This window comes from Oncorhynchus keta, chromosome 32 (assembly GCF_023373465.1).
Source record: "Oncorhynchus keta strain PuntledgeMale-10-30-2019 chromosome 32, Oket_V2, whole genome shotgun sequence".
Taxonomy (NCBI): domain Eukaryota; kingdom Metazoa; phylum Chordata; class Actinopteri; order Salmoniformes; family Salmonidae; genus Oncorhynchus; species Oncorhynchus keta.
In genome coordinates this window covers 23,297,370-23,320,107 of record NC_068452.1, presented here as the reverse complement: position 1 = coordinate 23,320,107, position 22,738 = coordinate 23,297,370, and the positions used below count along the sequence as shown (strand labels likewise).

Genomic DNA, 22,738 nt, shown 5'->3' with positions numbered 1-22,738 from the left:
TAGAAGAAGAAGTGCATATCAGATCAAAAAACAAAATATTTCTGCAGCATTGAAGGTCCCCAAGAACACAGTGGCTGCCATCATTCTTAAATGGGAGAAGTTTGGAACCACAGACACTTCCTATAGCTGGCCGCCTGGCCAAACTGAGCAGTCAGGAGAGAAGGGTCTTGGTCAGGGAGGTGACCAAGAACTCGATGGTCACTCTGACAGAGCTCCAGAGTTCCTCTGTGGAAATGGAAGAACCTTCCAGAAGGACAACCATCTCTGCAGCACTCCACCAATCAGGCCTTTATGGTAGAGTGGCCAGACAGAAGCTTTTCCTCAGTAAAAGGCACGACAGCCCGCTTGGCGCAAAGTACAAAGAGATCCTTAATGAAAACCTACTCCAGAGCGCTCAGGACCTCAGACTGGGACGAAGGTTCACCTTCCAACATAACATCGACCTTAAGCACATAGACAAGGCAACACAGGAGTGGCTTCGGGACAAGTCTCTGAATGTCCTTCAGTGGCCCAGCCAGAGCCCGGACTCCAACCCGATCGAACATCTCTGGAGACCTGAAAATTGCTGTCCAGTGACACTCCCCATCCATCCTGACAGAGAAGAATGGGAGAAACTCCCCAAATACTTTAGACTAGTTGAGTATCTGGAGCATCAGCATTTGTGGGTTTGATTACAGGCTGAAAATGGCCAGAAACAAAGAACTTTCTTCTGAAACTCGTCAGTCTATTCTTGTTCTGAGAAATTAAATGAAGGCGAGAAATTGCCAAGAAACTGAAGATCTCGTACAACGCTATGTACTACTCCCTTCACAGAACTGCGCAAACTGGCTCTAACCAGAATAGAAAGAGTGGGAGGCACCGGTGCACAACTGAGCAAGAGGACAAGTATATTAGTGTCTAGTTTGAGAAACAAACAAGAAACAAACAAGTCCTCAACTGGCAGCTTAATTAAATAGTATCCGCAAAACACCTGTCTCAACTTCAACAGTGAAGAGGCGACTCTGGGATGCTGGCCTTCTAGACCTGTTGGATCGGAGGTTGAGGGCTCGGGCCATTCCCCCTAGAAATGTTCGGGAACTTGCAGGTGCCTTGGTGGAAGAGTGGGGTAACATCTCACAGCAAGAACTGGCAAATTTGGTGCAGTCCATGAGGAGGAGATGCACTGCAGTACTTAATGTAGCTGGTGGCCACACCAGATACTGACTGTTAGTTTTGATTTGTCCAACCCCCCTTTGTTCAGACTAACATTATTCCATTTCTGTTAGTCACATGTCTGTAGAACTTGTTCAGTTTATGTCTCAGTTGTTTAATCTTTTTATGTTCATACATGTTAAGTTTGCTGAAAATATACGCAGTTGACAGTGAGAGGAGGTTTCTTAAAATATACGCAGTTGACAGTGAGAGGAGGTTTCTTTTTTTGCTGAGTTTATATCCTACCCACGGGACATTAAAAACGGTCATATCTTATGTTGCACCGAGTAGTGGCTGAACGACGACATTAAGAACATACAACTGGTGGGTTAAACACGATCGACAAGACAGAACAGCAACCACTGGTTAGACACAGGGTGGGTGCCTATGCATTTATGTAAACAACAGCTGGAGCACAATATCTAAAGAAGTCTCAAAGTTTTCCCTGAGGTAGAGTATCTCATGATAAACTGTAGACCACAATATTTACCTAGAGTTTTAATCTGTATTTTTCGTAGCTGTCTACATACCACCACAGAGCGAAGTTAAAACTAAAACCGCACTCAATGAGCTGTATTCCGCCATAGGCAAACAGGAAAACACTCATCCAGTGGTTGCGCTCCTGGTGGCTGGTGACATTAATGCAGGGAAACTTAAATCACTTTTAACAAATTTCTATCAGCATGTGAAATGTGAAACCAGAGGGAAAAAAATCTGGACCACCTATACTCCACACACAGAGACGCGTACAAAGCTCTCCCTTGCCCTCCATTTGGCAAATCTGACCATAACTCTGTCCTCCTGATTACTTCTTACAAGCAAAAATGAAAGCAGGAAGCACCTGTGACTCGGTCTATAAAAAAGTGGTCAGATTAAGCAGATGCTGAACTACAGGACTGTTTTGCTAGCACAGACTGGAACATGTTCCGGGATTCTTCCGATAGCATTGAGGAGAACACCACATCAGTCACAAGCTTTATCAATAAGTGCATCGAGGACGTCGTCCCCACAGTGACTGTACGTACATATCCCAACCAGAAGCCATGGATTACAGGCAACATTCGCAACGAGCTAAAAAGGGTAGAGCTGCCACTTTCAAGGAGCAGGACTCTAACCCGGAAGCTTATAAGAAATCCCATTATGCCCTCTGACGAACCATCAAACAGGCAAAGCGTCAATACAGGACTAAGATCGAATTGTACTACACCGGTTCCGACGCTCGTTGGATGTGGCAGAGCTTGCAAACTACTACAGACTACAAAGGGAAGCATAACTGAGAGCTGCCCAGTGACAGGACCCTACCAGACGAGCTAAATAACTTCTATGCGCACTTCGAGGCAAGTAACATTGAAACATGCATGAGAGCATCAGCTGGTACTGATGACTGTGTGATTAAGACCTTTAAACAGGTCAACATTCACAAGGCCGCTGGGCCTGATGGATTCCCAGGACAGGTACTCCGAGCATGCACTGACTAACTGGCAAGTGTCTTCACTGACATTTTCAACCTCTGAGTCTGTAATACCAACATGTTTCAAGCAGACCACCATAGTCCCTGTGCCCAATAACACTAAGGTAACCTGCCTAAATGACTATTGACCCGTAGCACTTTGTAGCCATGAAATGCATTGAAAGGCTGGTTATGGCTCACAACACCATTATCCCAGAAACCCGAGACCCACTTCAATTTGCATACCGCATCAACAGATCCAAAGATGATGCAATCTCTATTACACTCCACACTGCCCTTTCTCACCTGGACAAAAGGAACACCTATGTGAGAATGCTATTCATTGACTACACCTCAGCATTCAACACCAGTGACCTCAAAGCTCATCACTAAGCTAAGGACCCTGGGACTAAACACCTCCCTCTGCAACTGGATCCTAGACTTCCTGACGGGCCACCCCCAGGTCATCAGGGTAGGTATCAACACATCCACCACGCTGATCCTCAACACAGGTACGTGCTCAGTCCCCTCCTATACTCCATGTTCACTCATGACTGCACGGCCAGGCACAACTCCAACGCCATCATTAAGTTTGCTGATGACACAACAGTATTTTCTTAAAACTGCATTGTTGGTTAAGGGCTTGTAAGTAAGCATTTCACTGTAAGGTCACTGTCGTATTCGGCGCTTGTGACAACTCAAATTTGATTTAATGATCAATTACCGTTTTAAACTGATAAACTCGTATTAGCTGACACAATGTGCCATTGGAACACAGGAGTGAATGTTGCCGATAATGGGCCTCTGTACACCTATGTAGATATTCCATTAAAAATCAGCTACAAAAGTCACTCACAACATTAACAATGTCTACACTGTATTTCGGATCAATTTGATGCTATTTTAAATGGACACTTTTTTTGCTTTTCTTTAAAAACAACATTTCTAATTGACCCCAAACTTTTGAACAGAAGTGTATATTTGTTTTTTATTGTTCATTAATCTGTAAATTTCTCCTCAGCATTATTTTATGTAGAGCATAGTCAAAAAACAAACCCATTTTCAACCCACTTTGTAATACAATAAATTTGAAGAAATCCAAGGAGGGTGTAGAGACTTTCTATAGGCACTGTATATTACATGGGTCGCATTCCCCTGCTCAGACATGGCATGCATCAACCAATGGTATTGACTGACAGGTTGCTACAACATGACCAAAATGATGTGGACACCTGCTTGTCAAACATCTCATTCCAAAATCACGGGCTTTAATATGGAGTTGGTCCCCCCCTTTGCTGCTATAACAGCCTCCTCTCTTCTGTGAAGGCTTTCCACTAGATGTTGGAGCATTGCTGCGGGGACTTGCTTCCATTCAGCCACAAGTGTATTAGTGAGGTCGGGCATTGATGTTAGGCCTGACTCGCAGTCAGGGTTCACAATTCATCCCAAAGGTGTTTGATGGGATTGAGATCAGGGCTCTGTGCAGGTCAGTCAAGTTCTTTCACACCAATCTCAACAAACCATGGACATGGCTTTGTGCATGAGGGCAATGTCAAGCTGAAACAGGGAAGGGCCTTCCCCAAACTGTTGCCACAAAGTTGGAAGCAAAGAATTGCCTAGAATGTCATTGTATGCTGTAGCATTAATATTTTCCTTCACTGGAACTAAGGAACCTAACCTGAACCATGAAAACAGCCACAGACCATTATTCCTCCACCAAGCTTTACAGTTAGCACTATGTTTTTGGGCTGGGAGTGTTCTCCTGGGATCCGCCGAGCCTGACTGACTTGTTGGAAAGGTGGCATCCTATGACAGTGCCACGTTGAAAGTCACTGAGCTCTTCAGTAAGACTGCCAATGTTTACCTATGTAGATAATATGGCTTTGTGCTTGATTTTACATACCTGTCAGCTACAGGTGTGGCTGAAATAGTCAAATACACAAATTTGAAGGGGTGTCCATACTTCTGTATATATCGTGTGTGGTTAGCTGGTACGTAAAATACCTATCCAGGTGTTGTAAGATCTGGCCGGTGTCAGCAACACCTGGGCAGAGGAACGGCCCATTTTGTGTTTAGCTGACACCTATCCAGGAGTTGTAAGATCTAGCATGCATCTGCAATGTCGTCAGGCAGGAACTCGACTATTGTCATTCCACAAACCATTGTATCCATCCTACCACATGCAACCACTGATTAAACTTTGCAAAATGTCTTCCATTTTAGACTTCATGACAACTAAACACATTGACATTCTATGCAATCTACATTTTCTAGGCTGCTACCCTAATGAACAAGTACAAAATCAATACTTGCAACAAGAAATCAAGATTTTATTTTGGTTGGTTGGCATATTCCAAAACCAACAGGCATAAATGCAACAAATTATGGAAATAATGAAAAAGACCTACGTGAACATAATTTTTGAAAGGATGCATAATTCCATTTCAAAACATTCCAATCTTTAGACTTCTGAATCATATAAAACAAAAAGGAACCTTTCTTAACTCAAATACAAAAACAAGCCTTTTTGACCTTTCGACATAAGAGCTGTTCCGATGGTGTCTACCGCTGCTTTGGCTTCTCTGAGCAGGACATCAATCAATCTATTTTATGACAAGCAATCTTTGTGACGCGTCAATGATTGCTACGTTACGTAAAAGGCAATGGTGCATCTCTTTATCTGTGATAAAAGGAACACCGCTATGATCATTTGGAGCACATGGCCAACTGTGTACTTCCCATTAAAATCAAGCTGTGATCTGCATCTCTCCTCTTAAATGGTACAGACTAGAGCCTCCCAAAGGCTAACCTGAACCTGTACCTCTTTTACTTAACACTGCAAAATATATTGCATCCCAACATAATCATTGTCATCAAATCATTAATTTATGTCTTTAAGCAGAAAACTATATTTGCCAAAGTCATTGTCATTTGGGGCTATAAGATGGTCTTTTCTCGCTTTGGCCAGTTTCATCAAAAGGAACTCCCTGCGCTCCGTCCATTCCTTTAGTTCCTCGTTTCCATGAGCCAGTTTACACAACTCCTCCTCTGTGCAAGTGCCTTTAAGGTATCTGTGGAAATGGATGCAGTATCAGAAATGTCAGTCACCAAGAACACCATTTCCAGTAATCAAATTAGGCACCAGTGACCCAAATAAACTTTGAATTAGCATAGAAACCTTACCTCTCGCAAACTCTGAAGGTGCCAGTGGGGAAGCGATACTGCCAGCAGTTCTGATCGTCTTCAGAGTTAAACACTTTCTCTCTGTGTTTTTCTGAGGTGATGTGCTGCTGCCACTGCCTGTCACTGTTGCAGTTCTTACCACAAAGCCAACAGTGGTTGCCAGTCTAGCGTAACAGATATCATCAAGATGATATTAGCATGTTGAAGGTTTGTGGTCACTTACAGCATGTTGAAGGTCATATAACCATCTGGGTGTGGTTAAAACAGAGATTGCTTACCATCTCCTCAGCATAGTCTGTGGGCATGTGGATCTGCTTCCCGTTCTCCTTGATGGCGCTGTTGGAGGCCTCCTCGCTCCAGCCAGGCTTCTGAGACTGCAGCCAGTGCTCATACAGCTGCTCCATGTCAGGAACTAAATGGACACACACAGTTTAGTATCTGATTAAGTTTGTATTAGTCATCATAATATATTTACTGTACATCACATAGGCATGCACTGCTGTACAAAAACTATGGTCCATCTGTAACAAACTCACTGTTGTTCTCTTTCATGTATGTCCACAGGTCCCTTTCCTCTGTGCTGTGTGCAAATGTGCAGTTTCCGATGTACTGGCACTTTTTGCCAGTGGACACGTGCATACAAATCTGTAAGTAATACACACAAACAAAACATGAGCACTTTACACGAGGACAAAACATGATTCTCTCTGGGAGATTCCCATACGAGTCAGCTGAGCATGTGGTCAGACCAGTTGCTCTGGGAGCATGTTCAGCCCTCCTAGGCCTACCTCAAACTGAGATGGGATGGGCTTCTTTGTTGGGAGAGGGCGGATTGTTGTCCACTTCTTGCGTTCGATGGAACTCACCAGCACCACTCGTTTGTCTTTTGACCACCTGCAACACAGGTCAGATGAAATTCACTATGCTGACCAGGCTCATTGTTCAAATTGTCCTGAAATGGTTTCAGGGGAAAGAACTACTCACGAATGCCTGGCTTTGGCAGTGCAGTACTTCTTGTTCTTGTCTGCCTCACTAACTTGGCCGTTTCTCCAACACTGCCCACACACAAACTGCATCTTCAGATTTGGGGGTCCAAACCTCTTCAGTGGTGTGGTGAATTGCTGGAATGACACAAAATAAATGGTTTGTGTTAAGTCATGTGGAAAATCTGTAGTCAAATGAACATTAGAAATACATTTAGGAAATAAAGCATGTTCTGAATATAGTGTTGTGTACAATGACTGTTTTTACCAGGGATCCTTGGGTGCCTGCCTCCATGTTCCAAAACCTATTAGCCTCATGGACTATATTTTCAGGAGTGATGCCTATATGATCATAAACAGATTGCAAAGAGTTAAGAGGGATGTTCACTTAGAAAACCCACAAAAGTTACCAGAAGGTCCTTAAAATAATTTTTTGGCTGTATGTAATAACACAAAAAAAGCTAATAATGTAAGAAATAACACACAAACTAAATACTACAAGGTTGCTTAGGAGCTAGAAGCAGAGGTGCCATGTCTGTCGGCACCTCTTACAACTGGGAAAAGTAATCTTGTTGAATTACCAATAACATTCTTTGATTAGATGCTATTTGAAGGCACCTTTAATAGGTGGTAAGAGCTTACCTAGCTGGTGCTGCATCATCCACACCTTCAGCTCGATCAGGCTGTGGGCATAGAAGCACTCGTCTTCCCGCACGCAGCCGTAGCGCACCTCATGCCGACAGATGTCCATCTGGTTCTGCGGACTGTACGGACGGATTTTGGAGTAGCGCACAGTGTTCTCCCTCAGAATGTGGACCAGGCACCTGAAAGCACAACAACTCATCAAGTTCACAACCCCACTGTGCAGGGCATAGAATCATGTTACAATATACACTAGTGGGCTTAATTACTAAAGGAACCAGAGCGGTCAGCCACAAACCATCACTTACAAGGTAGACCGCTGCTTAATTCACTTTAAAAAACCTCTGCATCTGTCTCAGCATGTATAAACAAGTGAAATGGCTTACTTCTGATCTTCAAAGGCATGTTTTGTCACGGGGTGAGAGCAAAGAGATGGGTTGTCCTTATTGGTTTTGCTGATTATTCTGGGTTTGTGATCAAAACACACCTGGAGATCAGATACAATACATTAGAGGGATGGACAACTCTTACAAGACACTGTACACAGAGTAGAGGTTTTAATAAAGGACACAGCTCCCACTCATAAAACTGCCGCTTATACCAGAAGCAGTAATATGACAGGGTAATTCCACGGTAACAGAATGATGGCAAAAAAACAACAAATGTTTAATTAGATTTTTTTATCAGTGGAAAATTGTTAAAAGTTGTCCTAATGCATAGATTTGTATGGTTTTTGTTTGGCATACTTTTAAAACAGAAAAAAAAATTGTAGTCTCAGCATCCTTGTTCCGTGGAATTCTATTGCTCATGAGAAGAATGAGGACACAGGATGTGGTTAGTCAGGTTACATCAGGGGAACTTCAAGTCAAAAGTTCTCTCTATAACAGTGGTGCTCCACTCCAGTCAGATATCCTCAGTCCTGTTGGTTTTCATTTCTCCCTGACACTTAAATTGATTTTCTAGAGTCAACACAAACTATTACTCTGGGCTGATGAAAAGGCAAAACCAAGCATCCACTGCAGCACTCAAGAACCAGAGTTGTGTACCCTTGCTGCTCTAACACAACAATGGCAATGCAATAAGACAGAGTCAGCAACTTATCAATGAAGACACCCCATTCCAGGAGGAACACGTCACAATTATATAAAACATTTTACATTAAAAAGCCCAACTTACTCCGCAGAGGAACATGAATATCCCGTGATGCTCCTGTAGGATCTTCGGGACAGTCAGATTGATCTTACTGGTGGGCCCAAATGGATCAAAGAGAAAGTCTCTGCAGATGAAGCCTTTGCGCTCCAGGGACCAAACATCAATCTCCTCTTGGCAGTAGGCAAATGTGCAGTGACCAGGGTACCTGCACCCCTCTCCAATGGCGACATCTACAAGATCATCGTTTTAGTTAATACATCTCCATAGGCAGCTGAACACTGGCACAGACGGACCATGAAGCACATTGGAGTAGTAGTATTAGAGTAGTAGTATTATTATAGTAGTAGTATTATTTTCAAGGCTTACCTTTGCAGATGTAGTATGGCCCAACATACTGGGATTTTGTCGGTCTCGGTCTGATCAGCTTCCATGACTTGTCTGGTTGATTTTTTATCCTTCCAAGTAATATGTCCTTCTTGCATTTGTGCTCTTCGGCATAGAGTGTGAAATCCAACACTCCAAGCCCTAGTGATAAGATATCAACATGAGCTTTCACATACAATAATTATCATGTCCCATAACCGGCAGCATAGCCTAGTGGTTAGAGCGTTGGACTAGTAACCGGAAGGTTGCGAGTTCAAACCCCCGAGCTGACAAGGTACAAATCTGTCGTTCTGCCCCTGAACAGGCAGTTAACCCACTGTTCCCAGGCCGTCATTGAAAATAAGAATGTGTTCTTAACTGACTTGTCTGGTTAAATAAAGGTAAAATTAAAAATTAAATTTATCAACCCAGTTTCATACTCTTAGATGTTGCACAATAAGCAAAACAGACAATCATATACACTGAACAAAAATATAAAAACGCAACATGTAAAGTGTTGGTCCCATGTTTCATGAGCTGAAATAAACCCCTGTAACTCAGTAAAATCTTTGAAATTGTTGCATGTGCAATCCATAGATTAGGGCCTAAATTATTTATTTCAATTGACTGATTTCCTTATATGAACTGTAACTCAGTAAAATCTTTGAAATTGTTGCATGTTGCGTTTATATTACAGAAAGCATGTTCTTACCAGTCTTGACATAGCAGTTTGAGCATGCCTGTTTGAATTCATGAGTATCAGCCAGGGGATTTTTGGCCAGATCCACAACAGCAGGGAGGGGGGTTACATCCGGCATCCCCAGGGCCATTCCCATTGGCTTATCATGGTCGGTCAACTGGAGGGGGAACAAATATCAAGATTTATTTTAAAAAAATAGACAAGAAAAACTAAACATATAAAACACAAACTGTTGTGAAAATATCAGTGGGACATAAAGACTAGACTAGCTAGACTCACCTGCATGAATGGATGCTGACTATATCCTAGAATTTTTTTTTGTTGGGGGGGGGGGGAGAAAAATACATCAGAGACAACATTGACAAAACGTAAATAACAAAAAAAAAAAATCAAATTTCAGTTGATTGTTTTGTCAAAATCCAAATTTGTTAGCAATTGAGATTTCACTATTCAATAAGACGTTATTTACATTTTAGTCATTTAGCAGACACTCTTATCCAGAGCAATTAAGTTTAAGTGCCTTGCTCTAGGGCATAGGGACAGATTTTCGAACCAGCTTACTGGTTACTGGCTCTCAAGCGCTAGGCTACGTGCCGCCCCATATATAAGACATAAGGATAATAACAAATGTTCAACACATTCGAGAGGTATTACCGTTAAACTGGCTGTATGCAACTCCTTGCATACCTGTCTGAGGCTCTGACATGGAGAGACTGTCCAGTGAGTCCAATGGAGAGGAGACCCCGAAGGTGTCCAGACCTAAAGAGTACCCGCTGGCTTGTGGCTTGTGGTAGGGAGGAGGCAGAGTCACTGTGCACTGTGATGTCACATGCATAAAAGGGTTCATGTGAGATGGCATAAGGAAAGGACTAGACATGGAATTTGAGGGGGCACTGGTTGGAAAAGGGATAGGGCCCTTCATGGTGGGAATGACCTAGAGAGAGAACAATACACTCTACATTAGATATTGTTTTAACATGATAGTGAAAAGGCCAAATTTAAAACAAAAACAGATTTTTTAAAACTAAAATTGAATGTGCAAAAAAAAAAAAAGAAGGTTTTCCTAAATCAGCAGCAATCTCCCATGAACGTACCATGGGAGATTCTGTGGGGCCGGGGCCAGCTTGGTCCAGCAGATCATCCAGGTCATCTCCAATAATTTCCGCATCGAAGTCCGGGTGAGACTTTTGCATTGGCAAATGATAAGACTGGGTAGGGCTGGCTCTGGCACCATTGACCAACGTATGCATAGGCATGGGCTTGGAAATGGGCATAGGCAGGGGCACCGGAACATGATTGGGCTCTGGGGTGTGAACCTCAACAGGCGATACTGAAGGGATGATGCTGACAGGGGGGGATTCAGCTTCTAGTCTCTCATTCCGAGGGGGGTGCACCTTCATTGTTGCCAATGGGTCATGGCTTGGGGGGCTGGGTCTGGACCGTCAGTTTCCTGAGGGGGCTGATTCACTCCTACAACACAGGTGGGAATTTGGAAAGTGCAAACATTATTTTTTAGCAACAAGACCGTCCACATTTAAAAAGGTCCAATGCAGCCGTTTTTCTCTCATCAAATCATTTCTGGGAAACAACTAAGTAACTTACTGTGATTGTTTTCAATTAAAATGAGTTAAACTATTTAAAAATGACTTATTCACAAAGAGCAATTTCTCAAGTAAGATATTTTGCTAAGACTGTCTGAGTGGGGAGTGGAAATGGGAAAAGAAAGCCGTTATTGGCAGAGGTTTGGATCTCTCTCTCTTATGGACGTGTTGGTTGTTTATCAACAAAACTGACGCGTGCGCAACTATGGAGCAAAACAGACAGGGTTGGCTTATTTTGTCACGAAATGTTAATTGAAAAGAAATACATTTGCACAATGAGCAATTGTTGTCTCAAATACACTGAACAAATATATAACATGCAACATGTAAAGTGTTGGTCCCATGTTTCATGAGCAGAAATAAAAAAAATCCCAGAAATGTTCCATATACACAAAAAGTTTCTCACAAATTTGTTTACATCTCGTTAATGAGCATTTCTCCTTTGCCAAGATAATCCATCCATCTGACAGATGTGGCATATCAAGAAGCTGATTAAACAGCATGAGCATTACACAGGCGCACCTTGTGCTGGGGACAAAAGGCCACGTTGTGTCACAACACAATGCCACAGACGTCTCAAGTTGAGGGAGTGTGCAATTGGCATGTCGGTGGGGGGGTGTAACTCCGTAAAATCTGCTAAATTGTTGTATGATGCGTTTTGATTGCAATATCAGCATAGGCATGAGTCAAAACAAGAAATGGTATCAATAACAATATACAACGAGTTGAAGCGAGCTTACTACAATTCCCCACATGACAGCTTCTTGTCAGTTGTTACTATCCATCTGACCGTTCAGAATCATAATGCACGCCTTCCAGCCACGTCAATGCGGCGCATCACTTACGTGATGTCAGCCAACCCATCTATTGGTCTATTAACTAATTTAGCAAGGTCGGCCAAAATCCCATCCCACCAAAATAGCCTGAAATTTCAGGTGGTCTTTTCAAACAGATCTTACACTAAAAGGGCATTATAATGTACATCATTTCACAGTATTATTCCAACCTCATACTAGAAATATACACCGAGTAAACCAAACATTAGGAACACCTTCCTAATATTGAGTTGTACACCCCCCCTTCTGTCCTTAGAACAGCCTCAATTAGTTGGGCAATGGACTCTACAAGGTGTCGAAAGCATTCCACAGGGATGCTGGCCCATGTTGACTCCAAGGCTTCCCACAGTTGTGTCAAGTTGGCTGGATGTCCTTTGGGTGGTGGACCATTCTTGATACACAGGAAACTATTGAGCGTGAAAGACCCAGCAGCGTTGCAGTTCTTCACACAAACCGGTGAGCCTGGCACCTACTACCATACCTTGTTCAAAAGGTCTTAAATATTTTGTCTTTTCCATTCACCCTCTGAATGGAACACATTCACAATCCATGTCTCGATCGTCTCAAGGCTTAAAAACAATGGCGGCTGCTGAGGGGAGGACGGCTCATCATAATGGCTGGAACGGCGCTAATGGAATGGCATCAAACACATGGTTTCTACCATTCCACTCCAACCATTACCACAACCCCGTCGTACCCAATTAAGGTGCCACCAACCTCCTGTGGTTAAATTCTTATTTAACCTGTCTCCTCCCCTTCATCTACACTGATTGAAGTGGATTTAACAAGTGACATCAATAAGGGATCATAGCTTTCACCTGGATTTACCCGGTCAGTCTGTCATGTAACGAGCAGGTGTTCTTAATATTTTATATACTCAGTGTATTCAAAACACAGGGAAACCACATTTGACATCACTGGGCCTTTAAGTAAATTACTCAAACTAAATCACAGAATCTCTTACCAATTTCTATATCTTCCACAGATGTAGATCCATGAGACTGAAACAAATAAAAAAGAATGCTCTTAACATCTTTACTTGCTGGTACACCATGTTCATTTGGTGCAAGTAATCTGTATTGTGTGCAGATTCACACAAAGAAATGGAATTCCCTTTACCTTGTCATTGGATGCACCTGAATAGCTCGATCCAGGCAAAACATTTAAGGCAGGCTGTTGAAAGAAATGTCTCAAGGTTAGATACTAAGCCACATACTGAAGTAGCCTATGTGCCATAATTCATACTCAACACAGTACACTCTCACCTTACTCCTGACATAGGCTTTACGGATTTTCAATCCCAACATTTTGGCCAGGTCCTGAGTCAATCCTATGACATTGGGATCCTGAAAAAACAATCACATATTGACAATAAGGATTATGAACTTAAGACAATAAAAGGAACAATCTACAAAACCTTACCACATGGTATATTTCCTCTGCGGTCTCACCTGAGGCACTGCAAGGGAGCACTTCGCTACAGTCTCATAGGCCTCTTTATGCCTGCCCAGCTCTTTCAAGGCTCTGGCTTTCCTATAAAGAGCTCTATGGTTTCCCTCGTTCAATTGAAGAGCTTTCTCACAGTCTACTAGTGCTTCATCATGCAGACCCTGAAATACAATTCCCAAATTATACCACTATTTGAACAAAAAATAAATAGAGAAATAATACATCATTCATAAATGTAAGACAAAACACACCACTTTCTTAACCCTGACTTACCGGTACAACGTTTAAGTAAGCAGCAGCTCGATTGGCATACAGCTTTTCCAACGTTCCAGTAGGTACACTGATGTCTTCCGAATCTGCATATTCTGCTATGCTCAAGGCCTCAGTGTACATTTCTATAGATCGCATCCATTCCCCTTCATTGAACACGTCATTTCCTTCACCAAACAGATTCTTCACAAGGTCCTGAATGAACACCTGAAAAAACAAATTCAACTTCTAAATAAATACCAAAATATGAGGTGCATTTTGAGCTTCATATGTCACGAATGTAGGTGCTGCCATTTGGCTTGATTGCATAATCACCTCATATCGTTCCTGAGTTCCAGGATAGGGCAGAGTTGACCTAGAAACAAACAAGTTCAAACTTAGATCTCCTTCCGTTGACACTGAAAACATGAGCATATTCAAGTGTTACACCATTCAAGGGCGTCATGGAGTAATCTTTTCCCAAATAATACAATTTCAATATTACTCACATTAAGGCACAAGATCCAGAAATTGCTAAACAACATCTGACTTGTTGTACAGTTCCAGGCAGTTACCACTATGCAAACACTTAGGCTGTCTCCTGCGAAAATTAATTGTAATTCTCTTCCCCCAAGACCATCCATTGGTGGCTGACAACAGCTCTGTAGCCTGATTTCCCTATGCGCTCAACCAATCTGCATTCCCTGGGTACACGGACTTGAACTGGGGAGTCCTGATCATACTCACTGGATGAACTGCAGTCCATTCTGAATATCCTGCCAGCGACTGCTTCGGTCCTGACACAGGATTGACATGTTCACCTGTTTCTTTAGGTCCTGATCTCTGTCAACACAATATGTAATTTAAAAAAAAGTTAGTTACCTTTCTAGTTAACATGTTTTAGGCCTACTCTGAGTATAATTGTATTATTGTCGAAACCGTTTTTGTTGTAGGCCTTACCGTAAGAATACGTCCAAACATACATTTTCATTAAGTTACTCACTCATTAACTACTCAAATAAAGACGAAACTATTCACATCATGAATTTGTATAACGTTAAACAGGTTGAAAAGTACTTTTCAGGCTTCACGTGCTACTGATTCAACAAAGCATACGACAGCCTCGAAAACCCCATGGCTTTAAAATTCGTCATGCCTTGAACTTCCTGTCTGTCGTCTTCACAAGCTAGTTAGTTAAAAGTAATCGGTCAATATTTCGAGAAGATAAAAATCTAACTAGCTAAAGTGAGTCTGCTTACGACTGACAACGAGTCTGGATATACAAATCTACAGTACAGTAGTTGGGAGAGTTGATCCTGGACGAACGTTATAAAGTGTACATTATCACAAGTTAGCCCCATAACGTCAGAGGAAATGTTCGATACCCACGGACATATGTAGCTAGCTAGATAGCATCTAGGTCGAACAAATACCTCAACATAGGTAGGCTAGCTTAACTAAATTAAACTAACCGATCTGGCACGAGAAAGATATTGACATTCTAAACACAAACAGTATGTAATGTGATTGCTAGATAGCCATGGCTATACAGTTTACAGTTACATGCTTGTCAAAGAACGTACACTAATAGTATCTGTACATTGTTCTATATTAACGTTAGCTAGCTTCCTAGCAAGCTAGTTATCAATATGTCGGGCGGGAGATGCAAGAGAGCTAACAGTACACGACTGTTAGCGGTGTAGCTCGCAGCTAGATAGCAAACTAGCTAGTTAGCCATGTTACAAATAATGACATTTAAAATATGCTCACCCTTAAAGAATATTTAGATGTAAAAAAAAGTCCACATCTAAATGAGTACAGCTTAAGATGTATGACTTGTTCCCTGGCCAGCATCAGTGATTTCTTGAGTGTTGGGGACACGAATCATGATGTGGCCTGGTCTCTGGCATGACGTTTTTTTAAAATGTTTGCTAGATTCCATTCTCATTCGAGGAAACAGGGCCCCCTGTTGACCACAAACTGTGTTCTGACTTTTTACTTTAATAAACTATGAAATTAAAGTACTATGTACATGATGAGATCTTGAAATGTCAACAAATAAATATAATTCAAATGAATTATTAATGGGAATATAGCATGATATACAACCTTTTGACACGGTTGACTTGCTGGGCCTTTATGAACATGTTTTCTGTGAGGAATTGCATGCAATAAGGCTGTTGACATGATAAAACAATGACCACAAACATTCATTTATTGATAAATTAGACCTACTTCTAGTATTCTACATGGCATTAGTCCTGAACTGAAGTCCTTGTTCTTCCAGAATCTGAACAAAAGTCAACTGAAGTCCTTGGTTTTTGAGAATCTGAACAAAAGTCATTGAGCAATTGGCTTTAAGTAATACTACATTATGGACTGGGTGATTCTAACAGAAAGGGAACTCAAACCAAGTTCAGATCAGTGTTCAAGGATTAGTTTACAGCAGATTATTCCGGGAGGAGGAGGGAATGATGCTCAGGAGATTATTCAAACCAGACTCTAAAAAAAACTCCCCACTGCACTGAATGCCTATGTCCACCAGAGTGTAAATAAGCAGCAGTGCATGCAGACTCCCTCTTGCACACCATGCCTGCGCTTTATCGGATACTTCTACTGTTCTCTGGTAAATTGCTGCTTGAATTTCTTTACCTTTTTAACACATTTAGCAGGGAATGATTAAGAGGGTTTGGGAGGGAGTGAAGTAATGTTAAAGGACAATGTTATGAGTGCCTTCAGGGATCTAACATGAAAGGAATTTAGATCTGTTATAGCCTGATGATTCAACTCCTTCATTTCACACAACAATACAATTGTATCATCTTGAAATGATTGAATCTTTTATTTCCATAATCTTGTGATCTTTATATAGAGCTCATTTTATGGTTGAATTTTTACTTTAATGCATTTTTAATGATTTAACAAATCAGTACCAATGTCAATTGTCATGTCTTGTATGTTGACAACTAATATGCACATTACAAATTCATGTTAATTTGATCTGGGAAAAGAGGTTATAGAACTAGACCATAGTATAAGAGTGTAAAGGGAATTTCCAGCTGAACAAAAAGGAGAGCAGTCCCATAAAAAGTGTGAAGTTGTTTTGTATTGTGGGAAAGGGGTTTCAAAAGCTATGGTTGTCTAAAAATATCAGTGTCAAAGAAATTATAGTCAATCATAAACACATTTGGTTTAATACAAGTTGCAAAAAGGAGACACCCCAGCATGGAAGCATAGAAAACATTAAACGGGCCTTCTCTGAGAAGGTACTTATATATTAATCAGACTGTATGAAATGTTCTCTAAACATCAGCCTGAGAGGCTTGTACGAAGTCAAAACAAAAGACAGTGACTTTGCCAGCTGCTACAGAATCACGGAGTTCATAATGTCATTGTGTCCTCAGTCCTTGCACATTCAGTAGCTCTGGCGTCAATCACTATCAAACGATATGAGAACAATCCATAACATTCAGTGACAAGTCTAGTGACCATCAACCCGTACACGAATGAGCGTCACAGATAGAACACTGGAAATCATGTGTCTGACAGAAAGGGAAAACAACAACATTTTCTAAGTATTGTGTTTATTACTTTTAAATGAATATGAACTTTATTCGTCTTAAATATTCCCCATTACAAAGTGCATCTTTCTTGGAAAATGTGAGGGACTTCTCCAGGTTTGCAATTGCTATATTAGGTTGTCACATAAATAGACTTGTAATAATACAGCATGTCCATTCCGACACTTTGAACACTTAGACATTCAGAATAATCTTCATATGAGAGACTAATCACCGAGCTACACTTCTCAATATTCACTTGATGACAGGACATATGACTAAAGAGATAGTATGAAGCAAATGGCACATACTAAGCAAGGCTGCTACATACAGACAAGTATATGTAAGTGCACATTTTGAACAAGATGTGTGTATATGTGATTGGTGTACATGTGATGTGCTGAGTTTCATGTTCTTCTTCTGTTGTTGTTGTTGTTGTTGTTGTTGCAGTGGTAATAGCCTCTATGGCACTGCAGAGCCCCCCACGGACTAAGAGAGGGCTACTGGAGCTGGCAGGAGTCATCAAGTGCAGCACAGGCAGATCAGCCCTGGCTTATATGATGTATGGCTGCTACTGTGGACTGGGGGGTCAGGGCTGGCCCAGGGATAAAGCAGACTGGTGAGGCAGTTGTAATGATGTGTTATAAACATGTTATAAATATATATCTTTTTTTGGGGGGGGGAGTGCCATTTCATAACAAACTCTGATCATTTAAAGTACCACTGAATGAAAAACCCCTCCATTTACTTTTCAGTCTGGTAGGCCACAATAACAACCTGCATTATGCGATGCAGTTCAAACTGCAAAGAGTATCATTTTGGGTTTTCTTTTGAGGTTTTGCCCTCCTGTCAATTGGATATTTGGAAATAGACATGCACAACCAGCGCTCCCACACCCAAAATCCTAACCATAACTTCCTTCTGTCCACTAATCACAGACATGAACTCCCACAAAACCGTTAAACTACAGAACCTCCAGCCTCCAAATCTCTCACAGGCCTGCCTACTAACAATAGTTGAGCCCATCCTCTTTCATTTCCTTTTGTTTTAAATAGAGCTGCTGTTGGTCCAAGCTACAATAATATGGAAAAACGCCCAGTCTCTGCCTTTTCAGTTAATCGTTTCTAGAAAAAGAGACTGTATTACTTATGTAGTGCATCAATGAGACAGCAAATAGTTCTTATAATGCCCTATTTTAAGTGTTACTTTTAAGTGTACAGTAGTGTATTTTTTCCTTCATTAAGGTGCTGTCACAAACATGACTGCTGCTACGGAGATGCAGAAATTGCTGGTTGCCAAACCAAGACAAGAAAGTATCAATGGACATGTGAAGACAGGACTGCAGAATGTGGTATGCCATCTCAGTTTTATGCACATGAATGAGACATACTGATTAAATCAAGCTGAATAAGTCTATTCACCTCTTACAGAGGTGTGGTCATTAAGAGAAAGAAAATACTACATGCTATGACTTTGTCATTGTTTTGCTGTTGAAAATGAATGGGTCTTTTCAGTGCATGGAAAATAACAGATGTGTGATCAACAAACATCTGAGAAGTTTACAAACACTGCAGACATTATAGGGGACAGGAGTGCTAGGAGGGAATGGGCACGAAAGGAATAATTTCTCACCCACATTTTCAGGTATTTTAAGCTCCCAACCATAATTGCTAATCGCAAAAGCACATAGGACAAGCAACACAGTTCAGGATGTTTACGGTGTTTATTTGAGCATCAGACATTTTCTAACATTTCTAAACCTCAGTGTTTCCTTCATATCCTCCACAGACCACTCCTTTCACATCAGCTGTCATTTAAGGAAACTACTCACCCGCTTAACCCTCCTTTCATTCCAGATGATCTCAAGGACAAATGTGAGAAGATTCTCTGCAAATGTGACAGGGAGGCAGCCAAATGCTTGAGAAAGGCACCTTTCATCCGGAAATATGCTATGTGGCCAGACTTTCTCTGTGGGTGTACACTGCCAACGTGTAATATCTACTGATTCAATAAATGTACACTTGTTGATTTTTACATTTGCTGTGTGTCTATTTATGTTATTAGAATATCAGAAGGATCTCTTTCACAACATTATAATGACATGTAAGAGCAGTAATACTTCAGGGCATTTTGTGTTGGTATCTCCTTTTTTCCATTTATATGAAAAGGAAAAACATGCTTAAACCACTATCACAGTGTGACTATGTCATTAGATAAACAAACTGTGCGATGAGGCTCTCCAAATTGAGTATAATGACCAGAAATTACAAGCACAGGTAACAAACTAGTGTACAAAACAGAGAGAGCTTAGTAGTGGTTACATAACATCCAAGGGTTTATTCTTAGGGGGTGGAATGTTGCAGCCAAGGTGAGATCAGGTAGCCTAAGTCCTTACAATAGTGTACTTATACCTGGGTGTGTTGTGCCTTACCTTATACTCCCTGAGGTTCTGCCGAGGTCTCGTTTCCACTGCTCTAATCCTCTCGAACTAACCCAGCATGATATTTCACCTCTTAAAAAGGATTCTAAAAGCATCCTGAGCTTTTCACCTGATTGACGTTTTCAACTTAATGTTTACTTTGCTGGAGCTCAGTAGCCGTAAAGTATGATGTACAGCATGTGACCAACAGATGGCAATGTTAACTGCAAAGCTAAGATGCATGTTCACGTTACAGTTTACAGCAATGGTGCAAACACGTTCATACACTATTAGTAGCATACTGTATACTTACATCTAGCCTAATGAATTCTATCTAAGGCAGACCTGGGTGCAAATACTATTTCGGGTATTTCAATTACTTACAAGAACACTTGATCTTTTTTATTTGAAAATACAAGTAGTTGAATATTGCAATGTACTTGGAAATACACTTTATTTAATGTATTTGAAAATGCTTAAATACACAGATATGTATATTTTCGAATACAAATATTAAAATACTCCTTGCATTTGTCCCCAGGTCCATTTGGTCCTAGGGGTATTTGAAATAACTGAGGATGGCTATTTATATAATTATTCAATAATACTTTCAAATACTTAAAATTAAAGTAGCTGATCTGGCAAAATAATTTTAAAATACTCAAATACACAGAAATATGCATGTATTAAACCCAGGTCTCCTCCAAGGTAGATCAATTTCTTGTCTATGTTTGTGGCAGGTGACATATGACCAGCATAGGGAATGTCAAATTTGAGGCAACTGAAGTCTGTCTTATACTTTATTTGGGTATGTTTTGTCCTGCGACGCTGCATCAGAAATGAATTCCTAACTTCCAATGATTAAGCTGTTTGGAATGTTTTAGTATTTCTGTTTTTGGGCATGGCTCTTTGAAATTATTAACGACAACAATAGCCTTAACTTTCATTAGAAACCCAAACTCCTGTAATAAGCTGGAGATATCATACAGATGCTATGACTATAAGTAGTCTGTATAGAAGTCCTGCTTTAGTCTAATCTACAGCGGTATGTATTCGTATTCTGGGAATGTTTGGCATTCTCCTTCGGCAGTGCAGAAGTAGCTCCACAGATGCTCATGAAAGGAATCTGGCTCCCCCTCTGGGCAAAAGGAAACACAGGCTGCTTGAAGAAGGCCCTCCTCCTTCAATACAGTCATTGGTATGATGCTTTTTCCCACGTCACTCCCACATGGCTCAACAGTGAGTTCCATACAGAGATGGCCTCAGTTTCCAGACCTGAGTTTAAGGACATAAGATTAGGAAGTAAATCTGTTTGTGTGTTAATGGTGTGGTGGTGGAGGATGTTCCCCCATCTGAATGGTTTCCTTGTTTTGTAATCTGCTGTAGGTAGTGTCAGCGAGTACTCAGCACCAGCAGGTGGTGTCATAAACAAAGTTTAGACCCGAGACTAGATGGAGAAGGGACAAGACAGCACAGATGTTTATTGTGTCTGAATCATAGTTCAATTAAATTGCAAAGAAATAAATAGTTGTACTTTAGTTTGGCTGAACATTGTCTACTGTTGTACCTCATGTAATGCATAAGGACCCAAAATTAATTCAAATAGTTTTCCAATAAGTGTGAGCAGTAGGGGTCAAGAGATAATTATTATGTCTGACTCCTATTTTGAACCCAAACTATATTGCACATAAATTCCTTCCCACTTATATAACCCGATGATGATCGCTGTTGCTATATACTGTATGACACTACCGACCAGTAAACTCAGAAGTACAACAGTCTTCATCATGTGAACTAATGTAAACAACCATATTAGTGTAATCTGATTACTTCAGTAAGTGCATCCACTTTTCACAGGTCACAGTGAAGTAGCTAAGCCTGCGTGTCCAATTTTCTAGCTGACACTGGACACTCCCCATATGGAAAGAAATAACATTTAAAATATATTTTTTAGATACATTATGTGAAATATTTGAAATTGGCCCCCCAAAATATTTCACATATAATACGGAATGTATAAATATAATGTGTATAGAAACATTTGCTTCACAATATATGTTAAATGCATCAGAAAATGTATTTCATGTATTTCAAAATACATTCTGAAATACATTAAGTGTATTTTAAGTGAGTGTATTTATTGATGTACTTAATATATTTATTTATGTATTTGGAAATGTTTTGTAAAATATATTCCAACATGCATTTAAATGTATTTGTAAGAAATACATTCTTAAATTAAAATGTATGGCAAACATAAAATAAAATGACAAATCATATTGTAACCAAATGGTGAGTGTCTTAATGAAACTTCAGTAGGCTCTTTAGTATCACATGCACTTTTGTCAGTGTCATTAAGACTGTAGAACTAGCCCTGTACAAGCTTAACCTTTCTTCTTCTTTGGTAGGATGGCGGACAGCAAACAAATGTTATAGGTGCATGCCGCCACCAACTGTATCGGCTCTAAATAAGCCTACTATTCTGTAGTATAAATTCATTACGCATTGTGAAAACATTGCCCTGTCAACTAACCCCACACCCATTAAAACCTCATCACTATTCCACTACTTTGGCCTTATCTGATCCTACACCAAGCCAACAGCCTAGAAGGACAGGACACTATCATTCAAAACACCTTGTAACTCTTTTGCAGTAAAATCTTGTACACCCAATTACTTCTCTGCAGCTGCAACCACAACATCTATGTTCTGTGATTTCCATTTCATTCCTACGGTATAGGTGACAACGACAAGAAAACCGCCTTACTGAAGCACGTTATTCCTATCACTCTCTATTGACCTCTGCCTACTCACAGGGATCCTCACCCTGGACCCATCTTCATCTACTACTTTCTTCACTGCTTCAGCATATGACACCTTCTGCACTACTCTGATCCTGGTAACCTAAACCTGCCTTTCTCTCAGCTGCCACATCTTAGACAAAGCAATGTGTACCCCTA

At 40.8% G+C, this 22,738-nt stretch overlaps 2 protein-coding genes across 2 annotated transcripts; one reads left to right on the top strand and one right to left on the bottom strand.

Moving 5' to 3' along the window:
• Nucleotides 1-4,950: 4,950 nt before the first annotated feature.
• Nucleotides 4,951-15,744, bottom strand: LOC118365306 (zinc finger CCCH domain-containing protein 7A-like). Its single transcript, XM_035747417.2, is given in 24 exon segments — nucleotides 4,951-5,712; nucleotides 5,825-5,988; nucleotides 6,103-6,236; nucleotides 6,361-6,469; nucleotides 6,613-6,718; nucleotides 6,809-6,945; nucleotides 7,076-7,149; nucleotides 7,450-7,631; nucleotides 7,836-7,936; nucleotides 8,626-8,831; nucleotides 8,968-9,126; nucleotides 9,677-9,821; nucleotides 9,944-9,969; nucleotides 10,352-10,598; nucleotides 10,759-11,093; nucleotides 11,096-11,134; nucleotides 13,066-13,102; nucleotides 13,221-13,274; nucleotides 13,367-13,447; nucleotides 13,553-13,711; nucleotides 13,824-14,027; nucleotides 14,136-14,175; nucleotides 14,547-14,642; nucleotides 15,570-15,744. Coding segments are annotated over 23 exon segments (2,997 nt in total). The 5' UTR covers nucleotides 14,615-14,642; nucleotides 15,570-15,744; the 3' UTR covers nucleotides 4,951-5,522.
• A 543-nt stretch (nucleotides 15,745-16,287) lies between these two features.
• On the top strand, nucleotides 16,288-19,393 carry LOC118365331 (phospholipase A2-like). Its single transcript, XM_035747469.1, has 4 exons — nucleotides 16,288-16,425; nucleotides 17,810-17,978; nucleotides 18,604-18,710; nucleotides 19,216-19,393. Exons 1-4 carry the CDS (start codon nucleotides 16,389-16,391, stop codon nucleotides 19,362-19,364), a joined length of 462 nt encoding a protein of 153 aa, XP_035603362.1. The 5' UTR covers nucleotides 16,288-16,388; the 3' UTR covers nucleotides 19,365-19,393.
• Nucleotides 19,394-22,738: the final 3,345 nt, after the last annotated feature.